This window comes from Stegostoma tigrinum, chromosome 28, assembly GCF_030684315.1.
Source record: "Stegostoma tigrinum isolate sSteTig4 chromosome 28, sSteTig4.hap1, whole genome shotgun sequence".
In the NCBI taxonomy this organism is placed as follows: Eukaryota; Metazoa; Chordata; class Chondrichthyes; order Orectolobiformes; family Stegostomatidae; genus Stegostoma; species Stegostoma tigrinum.
This window is the reverse complement of record NC_081381.1, coordinates 33,044,338-33,055,927: the sequence shown is the minus strand read 5'-3', so window position 1 is coordinate 33,055,927 and position 11,590 is coordinate 33,044,338. Positions and strand designations below refer to the sequence as shown.

Sequence of the window (11,590 nt, the reverse complement as noted above, 5' to 3'; positions counted from 1 at the left end):
TAACAGGGTGACCAGAACTGGCACACACCAACATCTTGTACAATCTCAGCATAATGTTCTAACTCAAAGGTCTGGGCAATGAAGGCAAGTGTGCTAAATGGCTTGTTAACCACCCCATCTATATGAGATGCAAACTTCAAAGAATTGCATCCTTGAACCACTGTTCCACAACACTATCCTGGGCATTAATTGTACAAGTCCTGCCCTTGTTTGTTTCACAGATCACCATTCTGCACCAACATTGATACTCAAAACAATCACTTTTACTGACTACCATGAAATGGTGTGCAATAGGCCATTTTAATATTGCCCCTTTGCAGCTTAGGGCAATGCAAACTTTACACCCAGTAACATCTCCCTGTGGCAGTCAGGCCTGCCTTGGGAAGGTGGCAGGTCCAGGTGATATAAGGCTGGATGTGTAACCTGGGGGTGAAGGGGGAGGAATGAATGTGGGGAGCGAACCGCCAAAGTGAACGCAGTGGACGGAGACCGGGCAAGGAATGACCAGGGTGTGGGCGGGGCCTATGGCTATGGGCGGTGACCGTGTTGTGGGCGGGGACCGCGTGTTTTGAACTTAGCCATGGGCGGGAACCGTTGGGATAGGTGACAGCGCTATCGGCGGGGCCAATCCGGTGAGCGGGGTCAAATGGGCCAGGGCGCGCCTGCTATAGGTGGAGCCGGCTCTGTGGGCGGAGACGGTTTGGGTAGGCGTGTCCTATATGGGTGGGGCCGGCTCCGTGGGCGGGGTCAGATAGGGAAGGTGGGCCTGCTATTGGCGGGGCCGAATCTGTGGGCGGAGTCAGTAGGGGTAGGCGGGTCTGCAATGCCCCCGCCCCCTCACTCCCTGCCTGAACGCTGGGGAGAGCGGCGTGAGAGGGGGGGTATCTGGAACTGGGCATGGCTTCGGATGAATTGGCGGCGAAGCTGCAGCGGCGCCTGGACATCGGGGACCAGCAGCCAGGCTCGGAGCCCAAGTGCGGCTCAGGCTATGAACAAGGCGCCGAGGAGAAGCCGGCGACCGCAGCGGCGGACAATGAGCTCTCGGCCAAGCTGCTCCGCCGCGGGGAGCTGAACGATGGCTCCGCCGAGCCACAGCAGCCGAGCCTCCGCGTCATTAACCCGTACACGGAGTTCAAGGAGTTTTCCCGCAAGCAGATCCGAGACATGGAGGGCATGTTCCGGCGGTGAGTGAGCCGGGGCACAGGCGATCGGCAGGCAGTGTCTTGGGTGGAGGCAGACGAGAAGCCAGTTCGGTTCCCGGTTCTTCAACACTGACCGTGGGATCACCATGTCCTCCGATCCCAGGATCACCCCTATCCCGGGATCATTGCCAATTCCGCCCACCCCACCTATCACAGGGTTATCCCATTTCAGAATCATCATCTCCCCATCACATGCTCATCCCAGGATCCTCCTTCCCAGGAATATCCCATCTACGGACCTCCCTAATCTCGGGATCGCGTCCACCCTAGGTTGACCCCCATCATTTCAGGATCACCTCCACAATTCCTTATATTAGCCACCCCATCTCTGGATTAACCAGGCACCCTACCTCTGCATTCCCCATTCACAAATCTTGGGGATCCCCCCCCTACTCATTGCTGACCGACTAGGGGATTTCCCCCTTCTCGCCACCTGTATCATTCTCGCTCCCGAACACGCCGGGCGCAGGGTCCTGTATGCATTGTTCCCCCTCCCACTGTGAAAGGGGAGGTGGTGTATATAGGACCCTTCCGTAATTAACTGGATTTTGTGGGGTGCTCTCCCTTCTAAATTGCAATAGTCCGGGGGATTTTTTTGTCGATTTCACAATCGCAGTGAGAATCATTACGAATCAGCATCCCCCCCCACCATCCCCCCGGGTGTTAACTTTATGAATGGAAGCTTCATTCCCTGCCGAGTGCCTGACACTGTCTTTTACAAACCCGTTGACAGAAATATGTGATTAATTTAACAAAAATACAGAGCTGGCAGGATCGAGGAGCTCGGGATCTTCAGGATCTCCTTTCGGAGACGTGAAAATTAATCTTTAAACCGTGCAGCTTAGTTTAGTGACCCCTGCTGGGTCCTACCGCCCCACAGGTCTTCCAAGTGTAATTATTAGCGAAGCGAACAGGGGAATTACTCAATGCCCTTCCCTTCCCCTTTAGTTCAAAAATATGATATTGTGTTTGCAGTGGAGTTACTCTTCGCTGCTACGAAATGGAAGCACACTGCCCGAACTATGGACTGCGTTTGTTGGAAATGGGAGTCTGTCCTCAGCATTCCCTCATCCTCTTTATCCCAACTGCGTCTACTAGGACCACAGCGAACAGCATGACTCTCGATTGCGCGTTTCAAATTTGGGTTTGGGTTTCACAGAGCATTTTGAGCTCCCTAATACTAGGGTGATTCACTGGTGGTCACGGTTCTGTTAATAACACTCGATATAACAAGGGTGATGTAAGGCGGTCCCACAAGGAGCAGCGTCAGGCCTGATACCTGCTTCAGAATCAGAAGCTTTTAAGGCAAGGTCGAGTCTATCATCCAGGCTAACACCTCAATACAGTTCCAAGGGAGTGCTGTGCTCCCGGCAGTACAATCTTCCAATTGAGATGTTGAGCGGAGACTTCCACGATCTGGTGCATGTTAAAAATCGAGGGAAACTAGAAAGACTTTTGAGGGAAGTAGACTGCAGGGATGGAATGGGGTTGTGAGACTGACTGGATTGCTGTACAGAGAGTTGACATAGGTTTGATTAGCCAAATGGCATGATGTCTCCCTTCTGTGTTCCATGGTGTTGCACAGCTCCCATTTTAAAGGCTGCAGTTCAGTCCATCAAATTAAACTTGGAGGAAAGAAGCTGCTTTTTGAACCGTTGCAAACTGTTTGAAACACTGATTAAAATTTACATTTCATGGCAGTTCATGCACAGCTTCACAGGGCTGGAAGGCAGTCCACTGGTTGTGAGAAAATAATTATTTCGCAGCATGCATAAAAGGAGCCGGGCCATCAAATGAATGTTCTTCAAAGTTATCCTCCTCTGTCCCCAATTAACTATGATGCCAGTTCCAAGATACGGCAGCTTGTGTAGGGCTTTACAGGTGATTGAGTGGGTTCCGGTGGGGTTTTAGCTTAATCTGTCCAGGCTTTTCTGAACAGAAGGTAGTTAGTAATGTTCAGGCTGGTAGAGTATGCTTCAACCTGTTCTTGCAGAGATCTCACTCCTTCAAACATTTGCTGAGTTTGCTGTGCGATCAGCAAGATCTCTGCACCTTTACGGGTTCCACAGTTCCTATGAGTGAGGACAGTGAAGTTTGAACAGTGCGCTCAGTCTGAGCTTGTTTTGAGGTTCAGCTTTCACATACTTGGCAACGAATACAAAACAGTTTCAGAGTTGTGGGATGTTGACAGAGCAATGATGGGGAGGGTTAGGAGATCCTGTAGAGTGCAGGGTAAAGAGAAAATTTGTCTCATGAAGGAAGGGAATGGCACCAGTATAGGATAAGGACAGAGCAGTGATCAGAGAACAGAGCCCCACACTTGGAAATAAACACCATTTTAACCCAGTTACATATGCTATTTTCATGTTATTACTGCATCTTGGTTGAATTCTCTAAGCACTCTGATCTTCACAGAGTTACATGATGAGCAAGATTTGACAGCCTAGTATTTGTGTGGAGGCTGCAACCTTGCAAGTAAAACAACATAAAACTTACAGAGATAACGGGAACTGCTGATGCTGGAGAATCGGAGATAACAAGGTGCAGAGGTGGATGAACACAGCAGGCCAAGCAGCATCGGAGGAGCAGGAAAGCCAACCTTTCGGGCCTAGACCCTTCTTCACAAATCAAAAATTGTCATTCTCCTCTGATGCTGCTTGGCCAACCGTGTTCATCCAGCTCTACACCTTATTAAAACTTACAGAAGTGATTTTAAGTTTAGCATTGAAGGTCTGACTAACTCATCAGCTCTTTGCAGTTCTACTGTTCCCTGTAAGATACAGGGAGTTTACTGTCCATTTCAGACATGGGAAGAGGAAACTGCTGAGTGTTTCCACTTCTAGTTGCTCTCCAGTGATCTCTGATGTGAAATGTCTCTGAATACATTGGAGTCACTGTTTAAAAATAGCAGGTCACCCATTTAAGACATAAATTAGACACTTTTTTTCCGCCTAACAAAAGGCAGTGGAAGCAGAGTTCTTGAATACTTTAAGGCCAAGGTAGATTGATTCTTGATGAGCGTGGGAGTAAGTTGTTATCAGAGGTAGGTGGGAATGTGTGATCAGATCAGCCATGAAGGGTCTAGGCCCGAAACGTTAGCTTTTGTTCTCCTAAGATGCTGCTTGGCCTGCTGTGTTCTTCCAGCTCCACACTTTGTTATCTCTCTTCCTGGATTGTGGAGCAGGCTCAAGGGACAGAGTGGCCTGTTCCTGCTCCTATTTTGTATGTTCATATGTATGTTGGGATTGTCCTCACGTGTATAGCCTACAGACCTACACTATGTAGGATCACTCTGAAGTTCTAACCAGTAAGCAGCATCAATGGAACCCATACGCCAGTGAGATTCAGGAACAAAATAGTGTTTGATCTCGGAGGCAATGCCCAGTGTTTTAGATAGTTGCATACAGTAGCACAGAATTTAGTCATTCAGCCCAATTCATGCATGCATTTTCTTCACCTATCCTCATCGGTGTGTCCTATACCTTTCTCAGCCACGTGCTTATTTAATTCCCCTAATCTCTACACTACCTATTAGGACTTTAGAAGGGTTTTGATCAACCTCAGGATTACAAACACTGCACTGGGATAGAGAACAATGCCAACAGGGATTTGCAGCAAATTGATTCACACCAGCACTTTGCCTCTGCTTGTGTCCAGATCTCCTCCTCATTTCTGTTTGTAGAAACATGCTACGGCACCATGTAATGATCAGTCCTGACTTGATTGTGGCTTTTGAACAAAAATGAGATAATGATCTGAAAACAAGAAATTTGTAGGGCTGCAGTGAAACAGTAGGAAAGTTGGACCAGCTGAATAGCAAAGAGCTAGTATAGACATGATAAGTTGAATGGCCTCCCTCTGTGCCATAACCATTCCCTGCTTCCATCAGCTGCACTGTTTTAGTGCTCAGCACAGACTGTGTAGTCGTACATAGCTGCTAAGAATAGAATACACTCAGCACCCTGTGTGAAATTAGAGTGAACTTAAACTCTAAACTCCCACTTCCTGATGTTGGTCCTTGCCAAATCAGAGGTAAGTGGACTTGGACCCAGTGAGTGTTTGCACTCTGATTAAACCGCCCCCTCTCCTCAGTGACACAGAACACACAAGTGAGCCAGCGTGTCGAGCCCAATACTGGGTGGTTCCTGTGTGTTGGCACTAACTGGTGTACCTAAACAATACACACAACTCATACACAGTCCGTTGTGTTTTATCCTGGGGATGATTGTCCAGCCACAATTAACACTTTCACTCAACATTGTGCTCTGTTATCCCAGAAGTATTTTCTTCTCTTGTATTCAATTCTCTGCCCTTTCCTTCCCAAGTGCGGCTTGGTTACAGGTTCAAGGGTGTTCTGCAGTTCCTCGTGTACTTTTGTAAATCTGAGCGTTGGAATATTCAACTAGAGGGGGGCATCGCTGAGTCTGATGCTGTCTTCTTCCAGTGCCCTTATTCATGCATTTCTCAGCAAAGAGCACTGGGCTGAGAACTACAGCAGGGTACAGTACTAAGTAGCATGCCCAACTTTACATAAAACAGGAATCAACCTGGGCAACAAAATGTGAGGCTGGATGAACACAGCAGGCCAAGCAGCATCTCAGGAGCACAAAAGCTGACGTTTCGGGCCTAGACCCTTCATCAGAGAGGGGGATGGGGTGAGGGTTCTGGAATAAATAGGGGGAGGCGGACCGAAGATGGAGAGAAAAGAAGATAGGTAGAGAGAGTATAGGTGGGGAGGTAGGGAGGGGATAGGTCAGTCCAGGGGAGACGGACAGGTCAAGGAGGTGGGATGAGGTTAGTAGGTGGATGGGGGTGCGGCTTGGTGTGGGAGGAAGGGATGGGTGAGAGGAAGAACAGGTTAGGGAGGCGGAGACAGGTTGGACTGGTTTTGGGATGCAGTGGGTGGAGAGGAAGAGCTGGGCTGGTTGTGTGGTGCAGTGGGGGGAGGGGACGAACTGGGCTGGTTTAGGGATGCAGTTGGGGAAGGGGAGATTTTGAAACTGGTGAAGTCCACATTGATACCATTAGGTGCAGGGTTCCCAAGCGGAATATGAGTTGCTGTTCCTGCAACCTTCGGGTGGCATCATTGTGGCACTGCAGGAGGCCCATGATGGACATGTCATCTAGAGAATGGGAGGGGGAGTGGAAATGGTTTGCGACTGGGAGGTGCAGTTGTTTGTTGCGAACTGAGCGGAGGTGTTCTGCAAAGCGGTCCCCAAGCCTCCGCTTGGTTTCCCCAATGTAGAGGAAGCCGCACCGGGTACAGTGGATGCAGTATACCACATTGGCAGATGTGCAGGTGAACCTCTGCTTAATGTGGAATGTCATCTTGGGGCCTGGGATAGGGGTGAGGGAGGAGGTGTGGGGACAGGTGTAGCATTTCCTGCGGTTGCAGGGGAAGGTGCCAGGTGTGGTGGGGTTGGAGGGCAGTGTGGAGCGAACAAGGGAGTCACGGAGAGAGTGGTCTCTCCGGAAAGCAGACAGGGGTGGGGATGGAAAAATGTCTTGGGTGGTGGGGTCGGATTGTAGATGGCGGAAGTGTCGGAGGATGATGCGTTGTATCCGGAGGTTGGTGGGGTGGTGTGTGAGAACGAGGGGGATCCTCTTTGGGCGGTTGTGGCGGGGGCGGGGTGTGAGGGACGTGTTGCGGGAAATGCGGGAGACCCGGTCAAGGGCGTTCTCGATCACTGTGGGGGGAAAGTTGCGGTCCTTGAAGAACTTGGACATCTGGGATGTGCGGGAGTCGAATGTCTTATCGTGGGAGCAGATGCGGCGGAGGCGGAGGAATTGGGAATAGGGGATGGAATTTTTCCAGGAGGGTGGGTGGGAGGAGGTGTATTCTAGGTAGTTGTGGGAGTCGGTGGGCTTGAAATGGACATCAGTTACAAGCTGGTTGCCTGAGATGGAGACTGAGAGGTCCAGGAAGGTGAGGGATGTGCTGGAGATGGCCCAGGTGAACTGAAGGTTGGGGTGGAAGGTGTTGGTGAAGTGGATGAACTGTTCGAGCTCCTCTGGGGAGCAAGAGGTGGCGCCGATACAGTCATCAATGTACCGGAGGAAGAGGTGGGGTTTGGGGCCAGTGTAGGTGCGGACGAGGGACCGTTCCACGTAACCTACAAAGAGGCAGGCATAGCTGGGGCCCATGCGGGTGCCCATGGCATCATCAACCTGGGCACCTGTCAGGCAGTTTGCAATGCAAGCTCTCAGGTTTTAGGCAATCTCTCTGGTCTGCCCAATATTGCTCTTTCAGTTCCTTCAGTGTGACATTGAAACAGCTGCTAATTCTCTGCTAAAGGGGAACATTGAGATTGCAGTAATAACTTTATAGAGCTGGAATTCACACAGTTGAGGCTGGGCCACTGTGACGATCAAAGCTGGGTCTTTCAGGATGTAATTCAATTGCAATGCTGGGAAGTACACCAAACAAATGAGCCACTCGATTAACTCAGAGTGTTTTCCATAACAAGCAGTGCATCTGAGTTTCAACCTTGCTGTGTTTCATAGTCAGTGCCAGTTCACAATTGCTTGCATGTTGACACACGCATTAGTCTCTCAGACCTTGAATTCCCGTCTTCGCATAGTTCTCTGAGCCTGTGATATGAATGGAATGTGTTTAGGGATTGGGTTAAATATTTGCAACTAAGCTGTTTGATTATTGGGTGTCAGCATAATTCCAAGTCACCTTCAGTCTCTTTGGAGTGTTGATCTGCAATAATTGTATGGGCTTGACTGCATCGAGGCAGGCCGTTCTGCCTATCTGCTCTATGCTGGAGTTAACGCTTCTCATGTACCTTGAACTTCCCCCTACTCTAACCATCACAATTGTATCCTTCTGTCCCTTTGATCTTTGTATATATCTTGTCTACCCTTAAATACATCAATGCTATTTGTCTCTCTGTAGTATCGAGCTTCACGTTCTAATCATTCACTCAGTATAGTGGTTTCTCGTCAATTCCTGATTGGAATTATTGGCAACCTTCTTTTTTACACTGTGGTTTTGTACACACCCTCACAACAGCCAAGTAGAAATATATTATTGAAATTTATTCCATCAAATTGTTACATAATCCAATCAGGTCATCTCTCAGTCTTCTCTTGTTGGGCAAGCTGTAGCTTCTCAGTTCTGATCTCATGTTTGCGAATCTTGTTTGCCCCTTTCTGCAGTGCTACCACATACTATTTGTAATATGGAGACCAGACCTCCTGTACAGTACTGTAAATGTGGAAATACTGTGACCTCGGTAATTTAAAAGGTTTAAAAAGTCACTTATTCTTATTCCAGGCATCATAAATTACTGAGAGAAAAAAGGCATGAAGTTGACAAGGCTTTGGCTTCTCTGTTTAAATATGAGGGTCCTACTGGAGGTTTGGTTAATTGCAAATGTTACACCCTTATTTTAAAACAAACAGGGGAGAATGATGAACCTAGGAAACACAATCAGTTTGATCAAAAACAAATTTGCTGGAAAATCTCAGCAGGTCTGACAGCATCTGTGAAGGGATAAAACAGAGTTAACGTTTCGGGTCGGATGACCCTACCTTAGAACTTAAGAGTTCTTGTTTAAGATTCTGTTAAGGTTCTGGTTCAGTTGGCATTTAGGAAGCCAAATGCAATGTTAACATTTATTCCAAGATGGCTTGAATACAAGAGCAGGGCTGTACTGCTCAAGTTGTATAAGGCTCTAGCCAGACTGCATGTGAAATGTCGTGAGCAGTTTTGCACACTGTGCCAAAGAAAGGATGTGGTGTTGCTGGTGGTGGGGGAGGGTGCAGAGGAGGTTTGTAAGAATGAATCTGGGAATGAAGGGCTTGTCATCTGGGGAGGAATTGAAGACTCTGGGTCTGTACTCAATGGGGTTTAGAAGGAGGAGGGGGATCTGACTGAAACTTACAGAATGCTGAGAAGCCTGGATAGAGCAGACATGGAAAAGATGTTTCCACTATCAGGAGAGACTAGGACCCAAGGGCATAACCTCAGAGTGAGCGGGGTTGGGGGGGCGGGGGGGGGTCCTTTAGAACTGAGATGAGGAGGAATTTCTTCAGACGTAGTTTAGTGGATCTGTGGAACTCATTGCCACGAAGGGCTGTAGAGGCCAAGTCGCTGAGTGCATTGAAGGCAGAGGTAGGTAGGTTCTTGGTGAATAAGCAGATTGAGGCTTACAAGGAGAAGGCGGGAGAATGGGGTTGAGAAACGTATCAGCCATGATTGAAATGCAGAACAGACTTGATAGGCTGAATGTTCTAATTCTGCCCCTCAATCTTATGGTCTTATGGACTGAGTTTTCTGCTGGGGGTGGGGAGGTGTGATGGGATGGTTCTGTGACTCAATATGTTACGTGTATGTTTGTGGACCTTCAGAAGGATATTCGGTAAAGTACCAAATCAAAGACGTCCAATGTTGAAACTATTAGATGAAAGAAATGAGGGCTTTGTGGGTGGGAATTTGTCTAAAGTTGAGAAAACAAAAGATTGTGGCCAACTTTCCTGCTCCTCTGATGCTGCTTGGCCTGCTGTGTTCGTCCAGCTCTACACCTTGTTATCTCAGATTGTGGTGAAAGGGTGTTTTTTTCTATCAGATGGGCAAATGGGCCGGGGAGTGGCTGATGGAGTTTACTTTAGATAAATGTGAGTTGCTGCACGGTGAGACAATGGCCTAGTGGTATTATTGCTGGACTGTTAATCCAGAGACCCAAGTAATGTTCTGAGGACCTGGGTTTGAATCCCACCATGGCAGATGGTGGAATTTGAGCTCAATAAAATATCTGGAATTAATGATGACCATGAACCCATTGTCAATTGTCGGGAAAAACCCACCTGGTTCACTAATGTCCTTTAGGAAAGGAAACTGCCGTCCTGATGTGGCCTGGCCTATATGTGACCTGCAGCAATGTCGTTGACTCTGAACTGCCCTCTGGGCAATTAGAGATGGTCAATAAATGCTGCCTAACCAGTGATGCCCTCATCCCATGAAACTAATTTTAAAAAATCAAGCCAGGACTTGTACACTCTATGGTGAGGTCCTGGGGAGTGTTGCCAAAAAAAGAGACCTTGAGGTGCAGATTCATTGTTCTTTGAAAGTGGAATCGCAGGTAGATAGAGTAGTGAAGGAGGAGTCTGGTACACTTGCCTTTATTGGTCAGTGCATTGAGTCTAAGAGTTGGGATGTCACGGTGCAGCTGAAAGGACACTTTGGGAATATTGCATTCAGTTCTGGTGACCCTGCTTTAGGAAAGATGTTGTGAAACTTGAAAGGGTTTGGAAAGGATTGACATGGATGTTGTCAGGGTTGGAGGGTTTGAGCTACAGGGAGAGGCTGAGTAGGCTGGGGCTATTTTCCCTGAAGCATTGGAGACTGAGGGGGTGACCTTGTAGAAACTTATAAAATCATGAGGGACATGGATAGGGTGAATAGCCAAGGTATTTTTCCCCAGTGTAGGGAAGTCCAAAACTAGAGGGCATAGGTTTAAGGTGAGAGGTAAGAGATTTAAAAGGGACCTAAGGTGCAACTTTTTCACGCAGAGGGTGGTGCGTGTATGGAATGAGCTGCCACAGGAAGTGGTGCGGGCTGGTACAATTACAACATTTAAAAGGCATCTGGATGGGTACATGAATAGGAAGGGCTTAGAGGGATATGGGCCAAATGCTGGCAAATGGGACTAGATTAATTTGGGATTTCTGGTCAGTATGAACAAGTTGAATCGAAAGTTCTGTTTCTGTGCTGTACAGCTCTGTGACTCACTTCCCAAATGTATGAAGGTCATGATGACATTGATATGTCTGCTCCGCTGTGGTACCTTGACTGTTTATTCCCAGTCACCTTAATTCTATTTGTTTTAAGCAAATTGCATTTGATTTGGGTGAGAGATACAGTGTGTGGGCAAAATTACTGCCTGTGGGCTACAATTTAACTATAAATTGAAGCTGAACCAATTGAACAGGAACAATATTTTCCTTCCCTCAGTGAGTGGGGAACCCAGTGGGTGGAACACTGATCGAGTGCAGTTTGAGCACAGCTTCTGTGTGGGTCACAGGCTCAGTCGAGGCTAGGCTGGGATCCCAGTGAAGTCTGGCCTCCGCACAGTAACTCTCCCGACAGCTATTTGATAATGGAGGAGAAGAGAAAGTTCATCTTTACTCAGTTTTAGATGCGATGACAGATCTGAGGCTCCTATATATTCCATTGTCTTTGCCACTGTCTTCTCTCAGTGCCTGCATATTTTTTTTTGGGAACGTATGTTCACGCACACCTGTTCCTTTTAGGGAATTGTGAGAAGTATTAGAATGATTCCCAAAATGGTTACCAGCAGTTTGAGCATCATAAATGTTCCTGATGTGGTAACTCACACCGAGATAGTAAGAACTGCTGATGCTAGAGTCAGAAATAACAC

General features: G+C 47.9%; 1 protein-coding gene across 2 annotated transcripts in view; it reads left to right on the top strand.

Moving 5' to 3' along the window:
- The first annotated feature begins 853 nt into the window (after positions 1 to 853).
- Positions 854 to 11,590, top strand: part of LOC125466677 (EF-hand domain-containing protein D2) — a 32,841-nt gene continuing 22,104 nt past the window's right edge. For both annotated transcript variants that reach the window (XR_007250493.2, XM_048561531.2), the window contains exon 1: positions 854 to 1,184. Coding sequence is in view for 1 of the 2 variants with exons in the window: in XM_048561531.2 (XP_048417488.1) it covers positions 898 to 1,184 (287 nt within the window). In the remaining variant the exon portion in view is untranslated. The remainder of the gene's footprint in view (positions 1,185 to 11,590) is intronic.